The 26,815-nt window shown below is 40.8% G+C and overlaps 1 protein-coding gene across 5 annotated transcripts in view; it reads left to right on the forward strand.

The window, feature by feature from the left end:
* The window catches only part of CALCR (calcitonin receptor), a 252,662-nt gene that overhangs the window by 120,297 nt on the left and 105,550 nt on the right, over window positions 1-26,815 (forward strand). For 4 of the 5 annotated variants that reach the window (XM_061587208.1, XM_061587206.1, XM_061587209.1 and 1 more), the window contains 3 exons: window positions 5,577-5,664; window positions 12,808-12,961; window positions 16,442-16,552. In XM_061587208.1, coding sequence (XP_061443192.1) covers window positions 5,577-5,664; window positions 12,808-12,961; window positions 16,442-16,552 — 353 coding nt within the window. Of the gene's footprint in view, window positions 1-5,576; window positions 5,665-6,638; window positions 6,706-12,807; window positions 12,962-16,441; window positions 16,553-26,815 lie in introns of those variants that run through there. The other variant, XM_061587210.1, reaches the window with a different exon arrangement.

The following is a 26,815-nucleotide window of genomic DNA, read 5'->3' on the forward strand; positions in this document are numbered from 1 at the left end:
TGGAGCTTTGGTCATGCAGAGTTCTAAATCTCATGGGGCATGTACAGCGGGCTGCCTTGCTTCATATGGATATAGATGGTGAAGATGTGGGAGCAAGGCATGAAGAGATAATCTGGTGGCCATCATCAGCAAAAGATTGCCCAGACAGGAGCCCTGCAAACTTGGGAAGAAAGGAGTGGGGCTGTTGAGCGGGAAGAACTGAATGAATATTTAGTCCTCTCTGTAACTGAAAATCCAGCGTGATCAGGGTTCCAAAGCCATGGGGAAGATTGTAAGCATGTCCACCTGGATGTCCCAACAGTCCCGCTTCAGAGCTTCCTGCTTCACATGCAAAGGTTGGGTGGAAGAGTCAGATAGGGATGGAGGTGAAATGCAGTTCAGTTTGCATTTAAATGTGAACTTAGCTAATTCACACTTTCCAAAACAAGATGCAAACCAAACTACAGGTCTTCAGTTTTTTCAGTGCAATTCTCCAGCCAAGTAATATGTACAAAAATACATATACTAATGTAAAGTGTGCATATAAATGCATATATCAGTGAAAATAGCATACTAAAATATTAGTTAAAATTGTGTTGCAAATACATATATATTAGGCACAATTGCCTGGAAAAATGCATATATTTGGAGAAATTTGCACTAAGATGCTGGTTAATTTCCATGAGGACTTTAAATACATATCATGAACTGATGTGGAAATGTGGAGAGCCAGATTTAAGATTAGAAAATGCTAACAGAAATGCTAATGATTAAGTGGTATGTAAATGCCTTAAATAAATATAATAAAAATGAGAAACTGAACGAAACCAAAACTGACATATTCGCCCATCCCTAGAACCAACGTACATGGGGATATTTGGGGCATGGCTAATGCATGTGTCTTCATGCCCTCTCTTTGCGATTAGAATTCCCTGTTCAAGCGTAACAATTCACTAGGACTAGGGTAGGGGTTCCCAAACCGTGGTCCATGGACCACCAGTAGTCCATGAGCTTCATTCAGGTGATCTGTGGCACATCCACATTAAAAATTCATGTTGCTTTTTAACTGTATTTTTATTGCTTTTATTTATTGTATTGTATTACAATCTGAATTCTAGGGAATGCAAACTGTAATATAATAAAATACAATATAAGACATAAAAATAACAATAAAAATACAATTAAAAATCAGACAGCCTGTATTACAGTCTGCCAAAAGTATCAGCAATTTTGAAGTGGTCGGAGGGGGGGCGGAAGGTAGGGCAACCCTGCCAGCCACTCCTTCTGCATCCACTGACCATTTGCAAGCACTCATTGTTTCCATGTGCATGCCCACAGACACAGGTATGTACACACACACAGGGGCACAAATGAAACTTTCAACATTTCCTAGTAAAAACACAACACAATCAGGCAATTTAAAATGAATGTAAAAATCAACTACCGTCCTTCCCCAACTCATATAGGTGAAAAAGAACCCCAAAATACCATGGCTTTAAGATTGCCACTTCTCTATACAATTTTAAAATTAGCTTTCTAATTCTGTCTCTGGGAAATTGAGCTAAGGAAATCTTTTGATATCTAGTAAAAAGCTCAAGCTTCTTCCCTATCATGTAGTAGAGATGAAAGCAAGAAATGTAACTGGAACAACACATCACAGGTCTAGTTGTTGTCACCCATGTGGGCCCAGCCACTAGGAATTAAGACCTGCATATTCTCAGAGCTTTGATTTAACATGACAGCAACAATTCCTAGATTCAATTAGGACAAAATCATCACTTTGCTAAACGCTCCATTAAACATATTTTTTACAGCTGCTGACAGAGCCCGCCCCGTTAATGTTTGAACTGTGCAGGCAGAATACATATGCTGCACCAGGATTAAAATTCACCATCTAATTTTTAAAAATGTATCGAACATTGCAGGCAAAGATCAAATTTTGCTAAGTTGTTGTAAATTATATGTCAGGAAGTTGTTCTAAATGAATGCAATTATTTTTTCAAACTATGCTCTTTACTAGATTTGAGATGGTCATCTTTATTTTGAATCTACCTTTGAGACAAACCTCTTGACACCCTGTGGCTGTCCTGTTATAGGACAAGTTCTTTGATGACCCAGACCCAAGCACAGGCTCCATCTGCACTATATCTTTAAAGCAGTATCATACCGCTTTAAACAGTCATGAATTCCCCCTCCCCAAGAATTCTGGGAACTGTAGTTTGTGAAGGGACTAAGAGTTGTCACGAGACCCTTTTCCCTTCACAGAGCTACAATTCTCAGAGTTCCCTGGGAAGAGGGATTGATTATTATATCACTCTGAGAATTATAGCTATGCAAGATATCTTGATGGCAGCATGGTTGTAAGTGTGACAGGTCACTCCAGGTCAGCAGCTTGCTATGCTGAGGCAGCTTCCTTGCAGCTTGATTTAAAGCAGGGGTTGCCAATGCAGTGCCTGCAGGTGCCCATACGCCTATCAGTACCCTCTATGGCACCATGAAAGATCTCATTAAATGTCCCCTCAAAAATCCAAAATGCAAGAGAGACTGTGTGCTCTTCCTGCTCAGTTCGTGGTGGCACTGGCTCAGCCTCTCCTACATTGAACACACCCGATTAAATACTTACACTTCCTTGAATCCCAGGATAGGACACCCTTCCCCATCTGCTCCTCATAGAGGAAAGGTGCAAAGTGCTTTTTTCTGTAAGTGAATGTGATGCTGGTTAGTGCTAGTGTCTTTTTCCCATTTATGGCCCTGCCTCTTCTTATGCTCTTTTTGATGTGGCAGACATTTTGTGTTATGCCACGCACCTATGACAACCATTTTGTGAGTGGCACTCATGGTACTTTCTCAAAATTTCAGTGTGCCTAGTGCCCTAAAAAATTGGTGACTCCTAATTTACAGCATGCACCACATAGGGTAGGGGAGATGTTCATGTGTAAGCACCCTCCTACAGGCCTGACATTTGACTGTACCTCGTTGTGTTGGGAAAGAAGGAACTGCATGACCCAAACCCAAATGTATATTTGTTCTCACTCAAATAGATTCAGGGTTACTTGACACATCTACTTTGGAGTTACAGTCAACAACTTACTAGGGAGGAAGCCCAGCTGCATGCAGAGGAACTTACTTCTCAGTAAACATGTATAGTGGCCTTTGCCAGCCTGGTGTCCTCCACATGTTTTGGACTACAGCTCCCATCATCCCAAGCTACCATGGCCATGCTGTCTGGGGCTGATTAGTGTTGTAGCCCAAACATCTAGATGGCACCAGGTTGGCAAAGGGTGATTACAGGATTGTGCTGTAAGTTTCAGTCCAGGTTTTGATAGTCTGATATGAATACAAGTGCCTGAGCCCCTCCACCATTCACTTCCATGAAGAGAGGAGAGTACTGGTGGCAGGTGAGGTGTTACTTGATGTGCTGGGTGCTGCTGGCAGTGATGACCAATGAGCTTTCATACTTCTGCTGCCACCTCATGATGGCTACACTAAGAGCATCAGGTTCTATTGATCTCAATTCCTGCTCAGGGATGGACAATATTTATTCCTCTGCATTCCATCTCATCTTTTATGCTTTCCTCTACTTCAGAGATGGGGCACTCGTGGCCCTCCAGATTTTGCTGCACTCTTAACACCCATCATCCCTGACCATTGGCCATGCTGGCCTGGGCTGATGGGAGCTGGAATCCAGCCACATCTGGAAGGCCACAGGTTCCCCATCCTTGCTCAACGTCTATGTCTGAAGTGAATGAGAGATCCAAAGCATACAGGAACTCTGTGTACATTGCTGAGTACATTTGACTCAGGAATAAGTGACATTTTTGTTTTGTTTGTCTGCTTCACTGCTACAAAAATATATAAGAATTTCACAAGTAGTAGCTAGGGACACATCAATTCGAAGTTGAACTCTATTTTTCAAGAGAAAAAAACCATTTGATTTCTCTGGAAGTTTTATGTATGTGCTTAAAGCTGTCCCACAAATCACTGAGGCTTAGCAGTGCTTACCTTTGGCTGGACCACCTCCCAGAACTGGTTATAAAAAGTGTTCTGAAATATTATTGTAATTTAATTTAATAATATCCTTAAGGGCTTAATAACGGAACATTAACAGTTTTAAAAATTAAGTATGTGGAACTTACTGTGTTTTAAAGACATAAAAATGTACATTACTAGACTATTTTATTGCACCAGTGATCTTAAATGACGTATAGCACAGCTTTTAAAAAAGAAAAAAAGTAGCACCATATTTTACTTAGGAGCAGATGAAAATGTATTATTTGGTATCAAGTTGATTAAGGCTGCAACCCATGAACATTGGATCATGTGGCCGAAAAGTGGATGCACAAGTTACTGATGCACTGATGCTCCCACTCTGTGTTTAAGCCACACTGGACACAGTTGAAGACTTGAATAGCACAGTCAGACACTTTAAGGGTCAGACTAGACATTATTTTGACTACATCAACAGCTACCTCTTAACTACACCAATAGCAACTTTAGCAACTACATCAGGAGATTTTATTTAATCCTAGGCATGGTGGGCCTGATTTTCATTGGGGCCCTGGTACATTTTGAGGGTGGTTTAACCCTTCCCACTCCAGCCACAATCCTGACAAAAACCGGCTCAATGGGATCCCCCCCCCTCCTTTGGCTAATTGCAACGTGGGGGATTTTCACTGGGATTGCAGGTTGAGGATGTTCTTCAACATGCTCTGATGAATATCACCCCTACCCACCCTCATGCCTAGCATTATATTTTTAAATCCTCTGATGTGGTTGCAAACTATGCATTTAGGATAACTATGTACCTTAGAGTCAAGTGAGTAACAGAGGAATCCCATTTCTCTCTTACAAAAAAGTAAGACCTATTGTGTTTCGGGTAAGTGGGTATAAGATGCAGTCTAAGGTGGGCTATAACCTAATATGATTCATGTATGGCTTCCTGAGCAGTGACTGTACTGAGAATCCAAGCCCACATGATGAGTGCAATATAAATAACAGGAACAGGTCAGAGCCAAGCTGCAAGTTTCCTTTGGAATTATACAGACCAAAGGCAAATAGAAAACCACTCTCTGCATCAGTGTTCTTCACTAGATGTTGCTGGATGACAATTCCCCATCCTTGACAATTGGCCAATATGGCTGAGGATGATGGGAGTTTAGTCCAACAACATCTAGGGACACAAGGTTGAAGAACATCGCTCTATATGGTATGCCCACTGAGATGCTTGTAATATTAGTGCCCCCTTATGCCCAACCCAGAAGAAGAGGCAACTTTGCAAGGTAAGTTGCAGGTTTTACTCCCTGTTGCAGTGCTGGACTAGGAGGAGAACTGTGGTCTGTGTGCTGGATGTTTGATGGGTGTGTTACGTGCAATTGAGTACATGTGCATTTGCCATTCCCACTGCTGGCATACAGCCCTCGGAAGGCTTGCCAATGCTCAATGTGGCCTGCAGGATGAAAAGTGTTAGCCATTCCTGGTGACATTTGAACATGCTTACAGTGGTTAAGAAACAAACTTTAAAAACATTATGTATTACGATAAGCATATTGTCTTGATAAAATAAAATCTAATGAAGGTTATTTTTTTCCAATTCCCAGTAAGGCCTGGAAAGATATATTGCTCCAGAAAGGATCTGCAATGGATAAAAAAAGCAATGGCTGCTTCTTACTAATTATTCTACTAAATGTAAGTAAAAACAAACAAAAGTAATCCAAGTACTTCCATGGGCATCATAAAAACTAACAGGAAGCTTTTAGAATTAAATGTACGTTGATGTAAAATAGATGAATATCTAATTCATATCCTACACCAAAAGTCTGGTACGAGTTTTGTTGTTGTTTTACAAAGTTAGACTAACAAATTCAAAAAAGGAACAGACAAACTGGGGTGTCTTTTGATTTTCTTACCTTTGTTGTGAAATACTTGTGAGACAATGGCCTGGTTCACACATCACGGTAAGCTGAACTATAGCTGCTGGAGCCAAGGTTTGCCCTATGGTTACAGGCTATGACTAAGGAGAGGCACCCTAAACATGATCCCAGGTTCGGATGACGCACTAGTTGCCGTGCTATGCTGTGCTAAAACGGCTTGGGAGGAGCAAAGCAGACACAAGATCCACTCTGGAAAACAGCACCTTGGCATGGTCCTGGTAAGCCATAGTTTGGTTAACTATAATGTGCAAAGGAGGCCAACATGTCTGTCATATTGATGAGACCTTCTTGCAGCATTTTGTCTTGGTCTCCAAAATGCTGGACTGATAAAGAACCGGTAATACAGCAGTGATGGAGTAATTAACACTTGGGTGATTAACAACACAATCCTAAGCATGTCTAATCAGAGCCAAGTCCCATTGAATTCAATAAGGTTTACTCCCAGGTAAGTGGGATTATGATTGCAGCCTTCAGTTCACCAACCCCTCTTCCTTAAGGAAAGGCAGTAGCATACCTTGCACATAGAAGGTCACGGGTTCAATCCTGTATATTTTCAGTTGGAAGAAAAATACCTTCTGTTTGAAATTCAGACTGTCATGGCTTCTTATATGAGTTACAGTACTGAACTGGCTTTGGGACATAAAATGAATCTGAAAAGTATCTCCTTTAATCAGACCACTTATTTTTAGTGCAACAACCTCATTCATTCTTAGCCTTCCTTTCCCAGCCAGTCCTGGGCCAATCACAAGATAAAGCAACATATGCATCAGACTGGTGGCAGAGAACTAAGTACAAGGTAATGAATACTGGATTTTAAATAGCTAGCACTAATTGGTTAGAATCACTTGCAAACAGGGCCGGCCCCAGACATGCCAGGGCCCTTGGGCACAAGCCTGCCCCAGGCCACGGCACTCCCCTTCCACGATTCGTGGCAGGATTGCTGCCACGGATCGCACGGTGAGAGCTTCAGAGACCCTGCCATTCCCTTGCTCAACCTACCTTTCTCAGCTGTTGTGCGGTTGCATGTGCAGCGCTGCCCTTAACCAAGATGCTGGCCGAGGTTTCCCTAAGGGGCTGAAGCTTCTGCCGCCATCTTGGTTCATGGCAGGTATGTGATCTGCGGCAGTGATCGTGCCACGAATTGCAGAAGGGGGATGGAGGGGCCCCTCAGGGGCCCCTATAGCCCCAGGGGCCCTTAGCCAGGGCCCCACCTGGCTGCCCTTTGGAGCCAGCCCTGCAAGATAATTCAGACTTGTCAGTAGTACTTGATATACCCATATGTGATCTCTTTTTGTTGTGGTAAAATTGCCCAAGCTATATTAAGTCATTTTTATCTACACAGTGTTAAATCTAATTAATCCCATTTATAAAGAACAAAAACTGACAGCATAAAAAGCAATCAGGATGTATAACATTGGGAAAGTTACAGTGTAATCCTAACTGTGTTTACTCAGAGATATGCCCCATTGAGCTCAATGAGGCTTACTCCCTGTTAAGTGTGTTCGGGTTTGCCCTGTGCATTTATTTATTTATTGTGCAGCATTTTTAATAGTATTTCACTTTTAGATATCTGTCTGAAAGTTTTATAGCTTCATCCTTCTTTTAAAAATTGACAAGGTCCGTAACTGTTGAAGCCTTGTCTAACATGACTGCCATGTTCTTAAAATATTTAATCTTTTTCTACCTCATTTCTGCTGAGACAACTGTATCCATATTTGCTGAGGCTACATGGATTTGAGAAAAATAATAGTTCTTGTTACTGATTGAACTGAATGCCAGAGCTGAACTACATGTTCCTTTTAGGCGGGGATCGATCTCCCTGTGGTGGGTTTCCTATAAACCCCCAGATGTAGTGTTGTACAGCATTCAGTACATGAATCCCACGCACAGTGGAATGGAATTCCCCACTCCTGTGCTACATTGTTAGTGGCTGGGGGCGGAGGGCAGGGAAACTTGTGACTCTATGAACAGGATTCACTCACTGTTAACCACGCTAAATATTACACGGGGAGAGGAGAGGGAGTTACGAGATGCACACAATATACCAAACAATACTGTGTATTTGAGATTTGACTTCTGTTTGAAATTAGATTAGATTCAGATTTTTTCTATTTTTTTTAAGGATTGGAGACGAAACAATTTCATATTCTGTGTTATGCTTGTATTATTGATGGAAGCGCCTTTTCAGATGCTTGTCCATCACATAAAGTAATTTTGGGGATTTTTCCTGGGATTTGTGTATGGCGTTTGCATCACCCCAGAGTCTTGGTCATAGAGATTATGACCTTCTGCTATTAACTGGTTGCTTGTTATTTGTGCATTATTTTGAGAGTGTACAATAGCAAGTCTTGATATTAATTCAAACAAAATGTGCTTCTGTCTAAAAGACACTATTACCATCTTTTAGGTATAAAGAGGCTGCCAGCATTCAAACAAATCTGCTTTTTTATTCCATAGTAATGTACCTTTTATAACAATCATTTAATGCGTGATGGCTTGGTGGTCGTATGTATGACATCATTTACTTGTACTTTTAGGAGTGACATCATATGTACGGCTGCTAAACTGCCACATGGGACATCAATTAATCTGTTCTCTTCAGGAGGATTATTATTGACCCCTTTCATCATCACATAACAAACATAGCAATTATGAAGCTGTAAATCATCCATTTCTTCTTTAATAAAGAATAATTGTTTATATGCTCAAGGTATTCCACTTTCTTATACACAATAACATCATTTATTCCTCCATTTAAAATATTGCCTTGGATGGTCATTATTTCAAAGAGTACTCATATACTGTGAAAGTTAAGATCATGTGGCCAGCATCCAAAGAACTGCACAAATAGTTCTGGGTGGCTCTGTGGTTATGTTTCTCAAATACTAGCATTTGAAATTGGGGAAACTTTCAAGGGCCATTTAGGCTACAGCATGGGAGTCTGCTATTCAAAGAAAATGTAAAAAAGAAAAATCAACTGGGCATGCCACACTTAAAGTAGTTCTTTGGATCTAAGTACAAATACAAGATTCTATCCATCCTGATGTTAAAATGTGTATAGCTTTTTTTAAAAAAAATATTCTTTTAAAAATGTGTGTGTTGATTGCAATAATAATATCACTTTGTGATATCTATTACCTTTTCATATATTAATATCACTTCTATGGTTACACATAGTGCAGACATTGCATTCTGAGTAATATAAATTCCAAACTGATATAAGCTCCAAACTGAAGTCACAGATTTAGATTTGCACTCAGTATCTTAATGATGTATTTAGGGAATGGCATATTTATTCCAGGAGCTAAATTAGTGTGTTACAGCAAAAACAGCAAATAGATTTATGATATCTCAAAAGAGTAATGGTGCAATCTGATGTCTTCTCAGAAATTGAGTTCAATGTGATTTAATCCCAGGAAAAGTGGGCATAGGTTTGCAGTCTCTAGTCCATGAAAGCTTATGCCATAATAACTATATTAGTTTTTAATGTGTCACCAGACCTCGTTATATTAATCCCAGCTTCTACTAATGGCACTGAAAATTAGGTGGATATATGTGATTATTATGTGACAACAACACTGTGGAGTATTGGATACAGAAGATATCCAATTGCCGCCCTGGGCTCCTGCTGGGAGGAAGGGCAGGATATAAATCAAATAATAAATAAATAAATAAATAAGATGTTAATGTGCATATTAAAGCTGTGCACTCTACTTTGAACAAGACTCCTTGTCTTATTAAAGCCCAAACTAATGCAAAGAATGTTCTGTGTGTGTGTGGGCACGCCATCCCAAATTATGAATTATTGGGGGGGGAACCAGTATTAAGCATGCCATATACTTCAACGTATTGTAGCTATTCACTATATTAAGATCTGTTCTTTTTGTCTCCCATCCCTTAGAGGTTAGATGGGTGATGAGCTGTGACAGGGTCTTTTCAGTAGTGGCTCCTCCTATTTTTAAATGCTCTTCCCAGGAAAGCTTGCCTACCCTTGATGTATTCTAGTGACCAGTGAAAACCTTATTTGCCCAGGCCTTTTTGATGTTGAGTTTTTAAGTTTTTACCTGGCTTTTATGGTGCAGCATGTTACTGTTTTATTGTGGTATTTTTATGAAGCCTTGTGGTGTTTTATGAATTATTGTGGTGATTTAAAATGTCAACTGCTGCAGGAGGTATTGTCTAATAGAATGAGACATACATTTTCTAAATGGATAAATGAATGAATGAAAATTTATTAAAAATCCCTAATGAATGAAAGCTGTAACACTTGTAACCTGCATAGGTTTCTCTAGGCTTTGAATAAATGTTATGAATGCTGTATGTAAGACTGGAAATACAAGGGTTAATGTGATTCCAGCTCATGTTTCTATCCTCAAGAAATTATCCTGGTCATCTAACTTTATTAAGTCAAATTGAATTCAGAGTAGCTAATAGAATGATGACAAGTCTTCTTTCTGAAGAAGCTGGTATTTAACTCTATAAAGTTTTCGTGTTTTCTATTTGCACAACTGCAAGCCTCTGTTTAAATCATTAAATGTTTTATAAAATTGCAGCGGTGAAATGAATGGCTTATGACAGGAACAGATAACTGTATTTCCAGGACATTTCATGGAAAAGCTAACCCCCTATTTTAGCCAAGACTAATATAGTAAAAGATAATATCTTAATACTGGAAATAGATTCACCTGCTTATGATTAAAAAGAAAAGAAGAAGTAAGTACCCAAAATATAGAAGTAAACAGTAAATCACCTGATCTTTCAAATGTTATTTTAATGCATATTTGTCATTGGGTCTTGAATTGGTGCCATTGAGGAACCACATAAATTTTGACAATAATTTTCAACCAAAAACATACTTTGCTCAGAAGAGACATAGAGTGGTACAGACAAGTCAGCAGCGAATGTGTCTGCCGAGTAAAGATGTGCTCAGATGCACATACAAAACTCTTGGGTGGACAAGTTGCCCTGATATGGTGAGGGGAAAGGAAGGAAATAACTTGGTACTTCAACAGTGCAATTCTATGCATATTTACTTAGTTGGTTGGAAGTACGACCTACTGATTTCAGTGGGACTTCCTCTCTAGCAGGTCTGCAGGGGATTGCCACTTGAGAGCATGCAATACCTAGATGCATTCAGTAAAATATAATGTTTAAAACAAAGGCATCCTGTGCATTTAAATGGAGGAAGATGATTCACATGTGCAGAGTTTGCACTCATTAATCTACTTTTCTGTTGAATTGGATGGGGTCTATGGATTGAAGTGAGACACTACAAAAATAAAGGCTTATCAGTTCCTGGTGCTTAACACTAGGCTACAGTGCTTGCTATACCCATTTATCTCTTATATTGAGAGCCAGTGTGGTATAGTGGTTAGAGTGTTGGACTATGACCTGGGGTACCAGGGTTCAAATCCCCAGACAGCCATGAAACTCACTGGGTGACTTTGAGCCAGTCACTGCCTCTCAGCCTCAGAGGAAGGCAATGGTAAACCCCCTCTGAATGCAGCTTACCATGAAAACCCTATTCATAGGCTCGCCATAAGTCAGAATCGACTTGAAGGCAGTCCATTTCCATTTTCAGGCAACTCTCCAGTGTGGCTGAAGTATGACTGTATGTAGGTCTGAGATTATTCTCCTTATTTAGGAGTGGGGAACCTGTGGCCCTTCAGATGTTGTTGGTTGGCCACTATGAGAACAGGATGAACTAGATTGGCCTGATCCAGCAGGTTCTTCTTATCTTCATACGTTCTTAGATGTTGCTGGATTGCAGCTCCCATCATCCCTGACTATTGGCTATGCTGGCTAGAGCTGATGGAAGTTGGAGTCCAACAACACCTGGAGGACCATACATTGGAGCCAGTTTACCTTATGTAATTAAAAGTGGTTGTCCTAGAACTTTTCAGCCCAAATTATATTGAACATGACTAACGGGATAGGAAAAAACTCCTATGCTCACATTTAGCTAATTACAGTACACTTTGTGGAAACTCTTAAGGGCTGGCAGCCATTTCTGCTAGAGCTGTTTATTAATGTTATTGGAGAACCATATCAGTTCCCCTAGCAATTGGATCTCAGAGTCCTTGCCTCTTCTCTGTCTTCTCCCCTTTCTCCAGTCTCAGTGTTTGTTACCAGTACATGTGTGCATGCACAGTATCACAAGAAAATAGCGAGAGCTTTGGTTCAAGAAGGCCTTGGGAGGTATGCTAGAGCAGTGGAGACTCTTGAGATCTCCAATCCAAGGGTGGCTTTGTCTACAATTTAATTGGGCAGCAGAGCTTTAAATCATAGCATTTAAATTAAGTGCAACACACACTATACAAATGCATTATATGGATAGAAAATATAAACTGGATTATTCACAATTGGCTGCCCTGCCACAAAACCTCACAGTAGTAACCGCTTTGGTGCGCAGCATGCTGTATGTCTTAGTGAATATGAAAGCTGGTCGCTCAGATAATTCAGTCATTCATTCTAGGGAATTCCATTTTTACCAATGGGAAGATTTAGAGGCTCACAGTGGACTTTTCTTTCAAAATGAAGAGAGTAGTATAGAATTATGCGATCGTGTGAAATCCACTATTCCTCACTACTGAAAAAAGAAGGGGCCTGCACCAAGTTCCCACATGAGTCCCACAGCATCAGTTAGCACATGGATTACTTTCATAAGGATATGCGATAAAGCTCTTGCAATCAAAGCCTTTGCAAAGTCCGTATTCAGTCCTGTGTTTTGTCTGCTCTAGAGGGAAAGCACTATTTGATTTTGCTAGCAGAACATCAAAATCTCCATAGCAACATTAAGTATACATGGAGATAAAAGTTGGAATGATGGGCATCATGTTTTTGATTGTGTTCTCCTGGTTTTAGTCACATACATTAACAGATTTTCCTCTTTGCACAGAGAATGGCTCCAAGTCTCTCTTCTACTGTAAGTTATACTGACCCCACATTAGAGCCTATAGCAACTGAGCAATCAGCGGCACGCCAGAAGATAGTAGATTCCCAGTTCAAATGCTATGAGAGGATGAACAGGGAGCCTCCTTACAATAAAAAAGGTGAGAAAAATGATTTTAAATTCCTTTAATTCATTTCTATGAAAAAATGGGGGGAAATAGCCTGTGTGAATCATCACAAGAATCATCACCCTATTCCACATGCAGAAGGCGGCTGGCCTGAGAGTTGAACTTTTTTTTTTGTAACTGGACACCATCTCCCAGTGCACTTGGGTACAGACCTGAAGAGTGCAGAGCCAGTCACATGACAAACACAGCTCTGCCCTGCTGTCACTCCCACTCACCTTTGTCCCTCTATCTACTGTATCAGTTGCCTCACTCTGCCTGATGATATAGGGGGCCCTGCCTATGTCCCCCAGCAAAGGGCCTGTCCATACAACTGTATAATCTGCAGTGTTATAGCTTTGTGTCCTCAGTAATTTACCATCGTCCATATGACATTGCAGGCTAGTACAGATTTTCGCGTTCACAAATCTGCATTAGAAATACCACCGACAAACCGATGTGCTTTCCTAAACCAATAATCCCATTAACGTCTGTGTGCTCAGACGCAATGCTGCAGACTTTCCTGCAATAGGCAGTCCATGGGCGTTCCTCCGTCATATGCCAAGCCCCTTGTCTCCTTCCCACCCAACAGTACATCCACAAATCTGTGCATGCATAGGAATTAAAAATCTATATATATGATTCTGCTCTCTTCTGAAAAAGCACGTGAAAAGCAAATGACGGTTATGGACCAGTCACTGAACAGGGGTGGATTTAGGGGAGTCGCCAATGCTAAAGCAATTGAGACCAAAAAAAAGCCCACACATATGGATCTTGATAATCACAATAATCCGACCACAAACAGGACATGTATGAATCTCAAGGCTACTTGTATTTTGTAAATTGTATTGTTTTATTGATGTATTTTATATTGTGTTTTTATATTTGTGTGTTTTGTAAGCCGCCTTGAGGGCCTTTGGCTGAAAGGCGGGGTATAAATAAATAATAATAATAATAATAACCAAATATGGAAAACACAGATTTTGCAGTTAGGTATGGATGGACCCAAAGATAGATAGACAGACAGAGAATGAATTCTGTGTAACTGAAAGTGATTTTTAGCACAGCCTTGTCAATTGCAAAATGCCATTGTCAAGACTGTGTGCAGCAGAGAACCAAACTGAAAAGATTTCACTGGAGAGAAAACAAGAGTTGATTATGAAGAGAGTGATTATTTTAATGAGGCAACAAGTGTGAAGATGATACATACCCTAAATAACATTATATAGAAATAAAAAATAGTTTATCTTTTTCATAAAACAAGAATAATGGCCGGGGAAGGGGGAAACAACTGTTTATTTCCCCTGGGTGAACCACTTTGTATAGTGGCTTGAAAAATGCAAGTGCTTTTCATTTTCCAGAATGACAAATGTTTTCAGCATTAAGAACACAACCTCTTGTGTAGCCCACCTTGCCACGTGTTCATTGAACATGGACTCTCCTGCTAATTTCCATTGAATCCATAAAGGGATTCTTCCATCTCATACAAAACACATTCCAAAGCTGGGAGAAAACAGAATATATGTTGGAAAGAAATATTATTTTCTGGGGAAGGGTGCTATTGGAGCCCAAACTTCAATGCTGTTATTGAAATGCTGTTAGGATGTATTAATAACCTGAAGAAAGATTTTAGCACTTCTAGATTTTTAAGGGGGATTTATATACACAGGGCCGGTTCCAAAGGGCGGTCAGGTTGGGCACTGGCCCGAGGGCCCCGCAGCTCTAGGAGCCCCTGGGGGGCCCTCCGCTCCCCTTCCGCGATCCCGCTGATCGCAAGATGAGCTTCCGAGCCGCCCGCCATCCCCCACGCTTCACCTACCTTTCTCTGCTGTTCGCGCAGGGTTGCCATCAATAAAGATGGCGGCCGAGGTTTCCGTAAGGGACTGAAGCCTCTGCCGCCATCTTGGTTGATGGCGGGCGGTTCGGAAGCTCATCTTGCGATCTGCAGGATCACGGAAGGGAAGCAGAGGGGCCCGGAGCAGGCTAATGCCCAAGGGCCCCTGCATTCCTGGAGCCGGCTGTGTATATGCACACACAAAATAAGAATAATGCACTTGAAAAAGGAAAGTCCTAAACACATCTATAGGTTTTTTTTAAAAAAACAACACGTTATTAATATAATAATATTTGTCTTGTAATGTTTGGTTATCTAAAAGTGGAGAAGTTCCTTAATGGCTGCCCCAAGTTTCAGTAGCCTTTGTCATCTCCTAAAATCTACAAACAGCTGTTAATCTGACTGCTGTGCTTCTTTATGGACTTCTAGAGGGGGAGCTCTCTTAATCAGTTGCAGTAAAAACAACAAAGAGTTTTGTGGCACTGAAAGCTTTTGCCCTGCAAGTTCTTTTGAAAAAGAGGTTTTTGACCAGTTTGCAAAGAAATAAGAGAATAAGCACTTGATAGAGGCAATCATGCCAAAATCTGATGGGCATATTCAACAACAAAGCACTTCCTTGTTTTGGCATCCTTGAGACAAATTTCTCTTTTTTGTTCTACATCTTTGGAGGTTCTTCAGTTGTCTTGAATTGTTCAATCACAAAAGGATACCACAGACATCCTGGCATTGGCAAGCTACTTGACACTAGAGATGGGGGAGAAATTTGATTCAATTTGCATTTAAAGCCAAATCTCAAATTCGCACATTCTGAAACAAAATTTGTACTTGTCTGAATTTTGCAATACAGTTCTCCAAACAATCAATATTTGACTAACTACAGAAATGCATATATTAGGGGAAAGAGTGCATCAAAGTGACTGAATTAGTGAAAATAACATAAAAATGCATTCTATTTGGGTAAATTGCTTGCAAAAAATGTATACGTTAGTAAAACTGCATACAAAGATGTGGTTATTAGGGGAAATTCACACTAGAATGCTGAAGAATTTTCTTGAGGATTTTTTTGAAAAAAATCACAAATTGCTGGGGAGAATTGAATTTGTTTGGAAAAATTAGAAACTTAGAGAACCAAAATTAACAGATAATTACACCCCCACGGGACACAGATAACGTAGTTAAAAACAAAGCTCTTTGTTCAAGCCACAGGTGATACCACAACCTCTTGATGAATTTGTTTTGATGTTACAGCTTCCTTTAAGTTACAGTCTCCCTTTAAGTTACAGCTATAGATACACAACATGTGTATCTATCCCTGTAACTCAGGATCTGCATCTGATGGAGCAGACTCAGCCACAGAGCTTATGGCATGGCCTTATCTTTCAAGATTGTTGTGCAGATAAAATTAGGTAATCCCCTCCCATGCCATCCTGGCCTCTTTGGAGAAAGGGAAGGATATAATATTAGACGTAACAATAGACAATATAGTATCTCCTAGTTGAAAAAGAATAACAGTACGAACAGTTTTTGTGGATCTTACTTATATTTTCCTAAGCAAAAAATGCAGAGAAGAGAATAAAACAACAGGAAAAGAGTTCAGTGTGATTTTTCTAAATAATGCAGCTTTCTTCTTTCTGAATTCCTAGGGCTATTCTGTAACCGGACATGGGATGGATGGCTATGTTGGGATGACACACCTGCTGGAGAATTTGCTGATCAAAATTGCCCTGATTATTTTCCAGACTTTGATCCAACTGGTAGAGTTTCTTTTTATCTTTAGTAAATCTGTTTAGAGTTTGGAGATAAAAGTTGAACACTTATCACCTATTTGAAACTAATGGTGGAATACTATCACCTATTTAAATGGTGGTGTTACAACTTTTGAAAATTAACTAATAGTTAACATTTATTCGTAGCTTTCCTGAGAGGTCTCTCTAGCAACTCTGTGCTCCCCCAAATGTTTTGCTTTATAGTATAGTGTATTGTCTGACTTTTCCATGCTCTCCCTTGAAACCAGCAAAACGTAAATGGCACTGTTTGTTTTTAAATGTTGGTCTGCTGTTTATAATAATTCCATTTTTAGATGTAGTGATCTGAATAGCAGCTGCTAAAGAGCTGGTTCATTTCTATAAAACATATCTTGTTCCTCTCAGGGTCTCTCTCCTGTATTTTATGGTCCAAGACAGCTTTGCAAAGTTCTTGGAAGAACAGAAGAAAAAAATGAAGAAGAAAACCACTTTAAGCCACAGAGTTCCCCATATTGCTCTATGAATTATTCATAGAAATACATGTAGCCAAACAGACTGGTAGATTTTGCAACCCTCAAAAAAGATGATCAAACGTTGTGTGTGTGTGTGTGTGTGTGTGTGTGTGAGAGAGAGAGAGAGAGAGAGAGAGAGAGAGAGAGAGAGAGAGAGATCTGTAAATTAAGAGAGCCATCAGCCTGATCTACCATAGTGAAGTTGGCGTCACAGCACAAACGTTTGTATGTTTTTTCAGTGCTACTGCCAGATTGTTCAGTCAGCACAGTCCCTGGACCCTCCCATCCCATGAGTTATACACCATCATACACCTTCACTGCCATGGCCTGAAACACCAGCTGGAGGGTGGTAGGGGGAAGGGCAGGAATAAAATGACCAGGAAATGGCTAGTTTTGATAATTAGCAGATGTATAGAGGTGGGTAGGAATAACTAATATGGTGTCCTCCAGATGTTGCTTGATTCCATCTCCCATCATCCCTGACAATTGGCGATCTTGACTTGGGCTGATGGGAGTTGGAGTCCTACAACATTCAACAGTCTCCCTGGAGCAGGGAACTTCAGCAACTTCAACTTGTCATGCAGAAACTGAAGCTGCCCCAAAGCCCATTTTTAGACAACCATTAAAGGCCCAAAAGATATCCTTCTTTGTCATTGTATACATGTAAAGTAGCAGTTTCTCTCCAGAAATCCCAGCACCAAAACAAGACCCAAAAATTATGTGTCCAGTCCTTACATATGGTACACACAACAGTGCCATAAACAACAGAATGCAGTAAAAGTCCATTTAACATTAGGACCTTTCCAAGTTCTTATAAAGCTAGCTCCTAATTCCTCCAAAGTTACACATTTCTTACAAAGAAGCTGAATCTCAGGAAGGATAACTGTGTGCTTATTTTGCTGCAGACGTCTATTTACATAATTTCTACCCACACCATCATCACAATACTCTTATGTTGTCGGGGCACCTAAGTGAGTAGTAAGAAACAATAAAAGTACAATAACAAACAATAATAAATTAAGTATGTAAACTTACACAAGCTAAAACAGACAGTAGTTGTTTTTTTAAAAAATGCCTCAAATTAAAGAATGCTTACATTAGCCCTTTTTAAAAGCCTGGGAAAACAAGTATTTTTGCCTAGTGTCTGAATGACATCAATGAGAGTGCCCTCCCCACCCTGGGGAGGGCATTCACCATTTCACCTTTGAAAAGGCTTGCAGACTGGACTCACAGATTGATGCAGGAGAAGGTGATCCGACAGGTATTTGAGTGCTAAGGTGCTGTCTTTGGCTACATTCACACTATACATTTATTCTGCTATTATTCCACTTTAAACAGTCATGGCTTCTCCCAAAGACTCCTGGGGAGTGAGATTTGGGAGGGGTTCTGAGAGCTCTCAGGAGACTCCTGTGCCACTCGCAGAGCTACAGTTCCCCAGAGTTTCCTGGGAAGAGGGACTGATTGTTAAATCAAATCACTGAGAATTGTAGCTCTGTGAGAATAGGAGTCTCCTAACAACTTTCAAAACCTTTCTTGAACAACACTTCCCAGGATATTTTGGGGGAACCTTACTTTGAGGGAAGCCTTGACTGTTTAAAGTGGAATAATAGTGGATTAAATGTATGGTGTGAATGTGGCCTTTATGGGAAATCCACAGTGTGTGAAATATCCCTAAGAAGGTTTACAACAGGTGTGGGGAACCTTTAGCTCTCCAGATGTTTGCTGAACTACAACTCCCATCCTCTCCACCCATTGGCCTTGCTTGCTGGGGCTGATGGGAGTTATAGTTCAGCAACACCTGGAGGATCAAAGGTTCCCCACACTTATGACTGGGACTTCTCAACACTTTAGGTTGCTGTTGCTGACCGGGAGGAAGAGGTGCAAGATGCTTGGAGTTCGGCATGGTGTGTTGTGTTGTGGGAGGAGCATCTCATTGGCTCCACCTTGCCAAGCTCCCCACAACTTGCCCCTCTCCCTCTTGGTCACACAGTGAGCCAGGGTTTTGGGAAGCCAGGAGAGCAGTAGAAACTCGCCCACACTGCTACTGCCCACATCTGATTTACAGTTCTAGCAGAAACTGGCCAGCAGACATGGAAATACTATAGTGCTATAAATTCTTCCTTTACCCTTATTTTTCCCATTTGAAAGCTGTAGTGAGCTTTTTCAGTGACTAGAGAATGCATCCCAGTGCCTCTATTATCTTTCCTTTGTCCCATCTAATGCACAGGTAATTATGGGGCTGGGAGGCTGCTGAGATATTTTAGGAAATGGTTGCATCAAAGCAATGAATAAGGCAGTAAAGTTTTGACTTCTGTCTTAGCCACTTATGTAGGAGGCCACTCATGGAATGCTATTTACCTGTGCAATTGCTTTTAGACAAGTGGAAGATTGTTTTGGGAGCCTGAAGAACAACATGGAATTGGAAAGCCTGGTAAATGAATGAAAAGGAGTCCAAGGAGGCCAGCACTGCACATATTCATTAGAAATAATCAGCCAAAACAGTGAAAACATCATTCAAGCTAACCTTTTATCATGTTAGTCCTCTATAATAGAAATGGATGGTCTCCTTTGCCTGGATGTCCCATTTAATTTTGGGTCAAGTCCCCCCTTTTCAACTGGGGCACAGCAGGGCCTTGAATCATAGAATCGTAGAGTTGGAAGGGGCCTATAAGGCCATCAAGTCCAACCCCCTGCTCAAGGCAGGAATCCAAATTAAAGCATCTGAGGCATCTGAGATTGCTGCTTTCTGTGTTGCTACCTTTCATTGCTGTTTCAACCTTTTATTTATTTATTTATCTATTTATTTATTATTTGATTTTTTCCCCTGCCTTTCCTCCAGCAGGAGCGCAGGGTGGCACTCCACCACGTCATCGGGGAGAAGGTGGGCCCAATCCACATCAACAGCTCACATCAAGAAGTAGTAGACTGAAAGGCATCTAGGTTTTAATTAAGATATCACTGAGCGTGTTGTTAGAGGCTTCAGGGAAAGTTTTCTCCTAAAGGCTATTTTAGCTGCATTTTGGACATACTGCTAACAACTAAATCAAAACAGGGAAGCTAAAGTTTACCAGGAAACATTTCCTAAAAGGGTGACAACCATAGTTTAACAAGACAAACGCAAGCTGCAATGAGTATCAGGCTCGTGCACTCCTCCTCCTTTTCCCCTCCTCCTTCAGTTCAGCCATGAGGAGCAGTTCTTAAGCTTTTGCTTCCATTTTTTGTTAAGCAGTGGTTGCTGTGTCTCCCAAACCCAGAACTGTGGTTAGTATTAACTATGGTTAGCAAAAAGAAGGCAAACTTCATAAACTATGACTTGTCTGAAACCAACCATAGTTAAGATGAACCACTTTGCCAAGTTTAGGAGAGACAGTGAGCTGTAGTTAATCACAAATGAAAGCTAAATCTTCCCCAAATTTCCTCATGGATGTACTAGAGAAGGAGAGGGGAGCATGTGAACCCCAAGTTCTCTGTATCTCATTCTTATCACACTAAATGTCCAAACCAACTTGTTCTTTGTTATACTTGTTCCCACTAAGCACCTGTCATGACCCCCGCATCCTGCAGTAATCTGGACACAGAATCAGAGGCTGTAGGGGCATCTGATGGGGATCTGGGTCAGAGCTTAGAGCTGATTGCTGAAGATAGAGAGACTGTTGCACCTGAGCCTGTTGGACAGGAACTCCCAGAGGAATCTTCCAGAACACCAGAGCACATAGGGCTAGAGCCTGGATTCACAGGCACCTTCCCCTGAGCCTGAAGAACCGCATGCCTCCCACCACACATCACCAGCTCAGAGAGCACACCAGGAGGGAGGCTGTGGAACAGAGGAGGCATGCCCATCTTCAGGCCAAAGGGTTGGCCCTTTAAGGCTCTGAAATTCTCTCAGGGGGTTGGAAACTGGCGGAGGCAGACTGGAGACAGAGGCTTAAAAGGCCTCAGTCTGCTCCCAATGAGGCAAAAATAGAGTGCTGTTAATATGAACTTGTAAAAAAATTACAATACTATGAATATGACAAGTTGATGAGCTATATCCATAAAGTACTCCACCATAAAGTACTCTGCTTGTTCCAGTTGTTAATTAGCTGCCAAACAGATAAAATTAAATGCTTCACGTATTCCAGTTGTTAATCATAGTACTGTAATTTTTGTACAAGTTCATATTAACAGGGCTTTATTTTTGCCTCGTTGGTCTGGTATTTCCTTTCCTTGTTTGTTCTCACACTGAGGACCTCCCTCACTGTTTGGTTCTCAGTCTGCTCCCACCCGTTGTTGGAGCAAGTTACTCCCTAGGAGCTGTCCATGGTCCAGCTACATTTGAGGGGTAAAATATTAAATAAATAAATAAATAAATAAATGCAGCCACCCCTCCCTTGCCCCTCTGTGCTGCTATTAGAAACGAAAGCCTTTGTCAGTGACTTTTAATGTCCCACAGTCATCGATCTTCACTCTCCCTCCACCTTCCAGTGCACCCTCTGCCCTCCTGTATTTGGCACTGTTCCCTCTGCTCTCTGACCTGCTCATTAACTCTTGTTTCAACTGGAGCTGCTTCTCTGTAGGACAGTTTATCTGTTTTCACAGGCACACATTACAGTTGCTGGGCAAGTTAGCATGTAGCTAGAAATGGACTTCACAGGCGACTGATCTTCCCTGGGAGTTTTAATCAAAAGGGGGTGAATCGGGGAAGCATGTGGTGACTGCATTTACTAATGGAGATAGCTCTCACTTGATGGTGGCTGTAAGAGTAGGTTTCACTGTACTGAAGAAATGTATTAGACATTGATGCTCAGGTAATTGTTTTCAACTCTGATTTGTTCCTGGTTTTCTTTTCTTTTTAATTTTAAAAAATCATATAGATTTTGGGATGGTTCTATGGTTCCTTGCTTTTCACTACTATTTTCAAGGCATTCTCCAATCTAGGCATAGCTTGGAGACAAACTGTGTTAAATTGGTGAGAGCAAGGGGCATTTTCACACAGAAACATCCCCCCCAGCAAAAATCTGCATTTATACAATGATTATTTTGTAAGTATAGCCAAAGTGGTGTCTGAGTTGTGTGAGGAGTGATTGTCAGTCTCAATTAATGAGATATAATTCACACTTACCCATCAAAGCATACCTGATTTAGCCATCCATTTTCTTTCATTTCTTCAAAATGGTATATGTCAGCACTATTTTGGATGTCAATAGCACATTTTTCCCCAAGTGTGTATTTATTTATTCTTGGAATTTATATCCTGCCCTTCACCCTAAGGTCAGAGTGCAGGTCCCATCAGTGGAAATAAAAACTGATTAACAGAATATAAAATATACATATCACATATGTGGCTTCCTTTGTGGAATCAATCCATCTCTTGTTTGGCCTTCCTCTTTTTCTACTCCCTTTTGTTTTTCCCAGCATTATTGTTTTTTCTAGTGAATCAGGTCTTCTCATTATGTGTCCAAAGTATGATAACCTCGGTTTCATCATTTTAGCTTCTAGTGACAATTCTGGTTTAATTTGTTCTAACGCCCAATTATTTGTCTTTTTCACAGTCCATGGTATCCGCAAAGCTCTCCTCTAACACCACATTTCAAATGAGTTGATTTTTCTCTTATCTGCTTTTTTCACTGTTCAGCTTTCACATCCATACATAGAGATTGGGAATACCATGGTCTGAATGATCCTGACTTTAGTGTTCAGTGATACATCTTTGCATTTGAGGATCTTTTCTAGTTCTCTCATACCTGCCCTCCCCAGTCCTAGCCTTCTTCTGATTTCTTGACTATTGTTTCCATTTTGGTTAATGACTGTGCCAAGGTATTGATGATCCTTGACAAGTTCAATGTCTTTGTTGTCAACTTTAAAGTTACATAAATCTTCTGTTATTACTTTAGTCTTTCTGACGTTCAGCTGTAGTCCTGCTTTTGTGCTTTCCTCTTTAACTTTCATCAGCATTCATTTCCTCTTGTCCCAGGCATTTTAGGATGTGTTTTAGCATGTGTTTTAAATTGTTTTTATATTGTTTTAAATGTTAAAATTGGGTTTTAATTTGTTTTTAAAATATGTGTTTTAAATTGTATTAGGAATAGGAGGCACTGTCTTGCAGTGGTTCCGTTCCTATCTCTCAGATAGGCAGCAACGGGTGGCATTGGGAGATGAGGTTTCAGACCCTTGGCCTCTTCATTGTGGAGTTCCACAGGGTTCTATCCTCTCTTCCATGCTATTCAACATCTATGTGAAACCGCTTGGAGCAATCATCAGGAGTTTTGGGTTGCAGTGCCATCAGTACGCAGATGACACTCAGCTCTATCTCTCCTTTAAGTCCTCACCGGAGTTGGCTGTGAATACCATGTCCAAGTGCCTAGAATCCGTAAGTGGATGGATGGGAGAGAATAGGCTGAAGCTGAACCCCGACAAGACTGAGGTATTACTTGTGGGAGATAAAAGGAAGTTAGGAATTACTGACCTGATGCTTGATGGGGTAAGTTTACCCCTGAAGGACCAGGTCCGCAGTCTTGGGGTCATACTTGACTCCCAGCTGTCCATGGAGGCTCAGATTACAGCAGTGAGCTGGGCAGCTTGGTATCAATTACATCTGATACGGAGACTGCGTCCCTATCTTCTTGTTCACCTGCTCCCTCAGGTGATACATGCCCTGGTCTCCTCTCGCTTAGACTACTGCAATGCGCTCTACGTGGGGTTACCCTTGAAAACGGTCCAGAAATTACAGCTGGTACAGAACGCGGCGGCACGCTTGATTACGCATAGCCGTCGTTGGGATCATATCACCCCAGTGTTATTAGATCTTCACTGGCTACCAGTTGTCTACCGGGCCCAATTCAAGGTGTTGGTGTTGACCTTTAAAACCCTATATGGTTTCGGCCCAGTATATCTGAAGGAACGCCTCCAGAATCACCGATTGTGCCGCCTGATGAGATCAGCCTCGCAAGACCTTATCTCGGTCCCACCGGTGAGAACAGCTAGGCTGGTACAGACCAAAGAGAGGGCATTCTCTGTTGTGGCCCCCACCCTCTGGAACTCTCTCCCTTTCGATCTCAGACATGCTCCCTCCCTGTCCAGCTATTGCCGAGCCTTGAAGACCTGGCTGTTCAGGCAGGCCTACAAGATTGGGACAGATTAATTTATGTTCTGAATTAATGAATGGTTTTTTAGCTTAAAATTTGATTATGTTGATCTATATGTACTGTTTTTATTCTTGTTGTTCGTCGCCTAGAGTGTCCCTAACCCGGACAGATAGGCGGCTGAAAAATAAAATTTATTATTATTATTATTATATTTGTTTTAATGTTTTTGATTGCTGTAAACCGCCCAGAGAGCTTTGGCTATGGGGCGGTATACAAGTGCAATAAATAAATAAATAATCATTACTGGTTTCTGCTAGTAGTATGGTATCATCTGCATATCAAATTATTGATATTTCTCCCTCCAATTTTCACACCTCCTTCATCTTGGTCCAATCCTGCTTTCTGTATGATATGTTCTGCATATAGATTAAACAAATAGGGTGATAAAATACACCCCTGTCTCACACCCTTTCCGATAAGGAACCAATCGGTTTCTCCATATTCTGTCCTTACAGTAGCCTCTTGTCTAGAGTATAGGTTGCACATCAGGACAATCAGATGCTGTGGCACCCCCATTTCTTGATTCCATAGTTTTTCATGATCTATAGACAAAGGCTTTGCTGTAATCTATAAAGCACAGGGTGATTTTCTTCTGAAATTCCTTGGTCTGTTCCATTATCCTTCGTATGTTTGCGATCTCTGGTGCCTGTTCCCTTTCGAAATCCAGCTTGGACATCTGGCATTTCTTGCTCTATATATGGTAAGAGCCTTTGTTGTAGAATCTTGAGCATTACTTTACTTGCATGGGCTATTAAGGCAATAGTTCGATAATTACTGCATTCCCTGGGATCCCCTTTCTTTGGAATTGGGATATATATTGAACGCTTCGAGTCTGTGGGCCATTGTTTAGTTTTCCATATTTCTTGACAGATTTTTGTCAAAATTTGGACAGATTCAGTCTCAGTAGCTTGTAGCAACCCTATTAGTATGCCATCTGTTCCTGGTGATTTGTTTCTTCCAAATATTTTAAGAGCAGTTTTCACTTCACATTCTAACATTTCTGGTTCTTCATCATACAGTTCCTCCATGAATGAATCTGTCATCCTTGCATCTCTTTTACAGAGTTCTTCAGTGTACTGCTTCCATCTTTTATTTCATCTCGGTCATTCAGTGTGTTCCCCTGTTGATTATTCAACATCCCTACTCTTGGTTTAGATTTCCCTTTCATTTCTCTAATCTTTTGGAATAGGGCTCTTGTTCTTCCCTTTTTGTTGTCCTCTTCTATTTCTATACAATAACTATTGTATTAGTTCTCTTTGTCCCTACGTACTAGTCGCTGTATTGTTTCATTTAGGGTTCTGACTGTGTTTCTATCTCCTCTTGCTTTTACTTTCCTTCTCTCTTTAACCATTTGAAGAGTTTCTTCAGTCATCCATTGAGGTCTTTCTCTCTTTTTAACTAGAGGTATTGTGTTTTTACATTCTTCCCTGATAATGTCTCTGACTTCAGTCCATAGTTCTTCTGGTTCTCTGTCAACTAAGTTTAAAGCCTCAAATCTGTTCCCTATTTGTTCTTTATATTCTTCTGGGATGTTATTTAAATTATATTTTGGCATTATGATTGCTTTGTTGTTCTTCTTTAGCTTTACTCTGATTTTCAGTACGACCAGTTCATGATCTGTACCGCAGTCTGCTCCTGGTCTTGTTTTCCCAGAAAGTATGGAACGTCTCCATCTTCTGCTACCAATTATATAAACAATTTGATTTCTATATTGACCATTTGGTGATGTCCACATGTACAGTCTTCTTTTCGGTTGCTCAAAAAATGTGTTCGCAAGAAACAAATTATTGGTTTCACAGAATTCAATAAGACTTAGGCACTAGGTTAAAAAGAAAATGCATTCGGACTTTCAGAAATAGCCTGAAATACCATTGATTAGGAAGCCATCACTATTTTGTGTAATTATTTCCACAAGAAAAAAACACAGCCAGCCCTTTGTTACATGATGAACCTGTCTGGAGTTTGGTGGTATAGCTGATTAATTGAATCATTCAAAGCCAGGGGTCCCAGCCTTGTGCCCTACAGATTTTTGGTTTATAACTCCCATCATTCTTGACCATTGGCCGTGCTGGCTGGAGCTGATGGGAGATATTAGTAGTATTAGTATTATTATATTTATATCCTGCTCTTCCTCCCAAAAGGAACCCAGAGTTGTAGTCTCATCAGAGCAGTGCCAAGTTGGGGAAGGTTGCTTTAGGCAGTGAACAACTATATAACTGGCTGGACCTGGTGGAATTTGGAGTCCAACAACAACTGGAAGGCCACATGTTATGCACCACTGGTCTAAAGTGTACTGGGCTGCACAGATTCACTTTCTGATAACAGATTCATTTTCTGTTCATCTGTTCACTGCCACACAGCTTAGCAGATTTGCTTTAACAATGTTATTTTTGCATCATATGAATAATGTGGTTTTGTTGTGAACATGGCTCCACAGTTTTGGGGAAGGTCTTACCATGCAGAAGGCCCCAGGTTCAGCATCTCTTGGTAGGGCTGGGGAATGACTCCTGAAGAGCTGCTAGCAGTCAGTGTACTGACCCAAATGGGCCAACAGTATGACTCAGTATAAGGCAGCTTTCTATGTTCCTATGTCTTAAATACTTTCCTCCCTTTTTATGACATTAATTATGTTCGTT

Source organism: Rhineura floridana, chromosome 10 (genome assembly GCF_030035675.1).
Source record: "Rhineura floridana isolate rRhiFlo1 chromosome 10, rRhiFlo1.hap2, whole genome shotgun sequence".
In the NCBI taxonomy this organism is placed as follows: domain Eukaryota; kingdom Metazoa; phylum Chordata; class Lepidosauria; order Squamata; family Rhineuridae; genus Rhineura; species Rhineura floridana.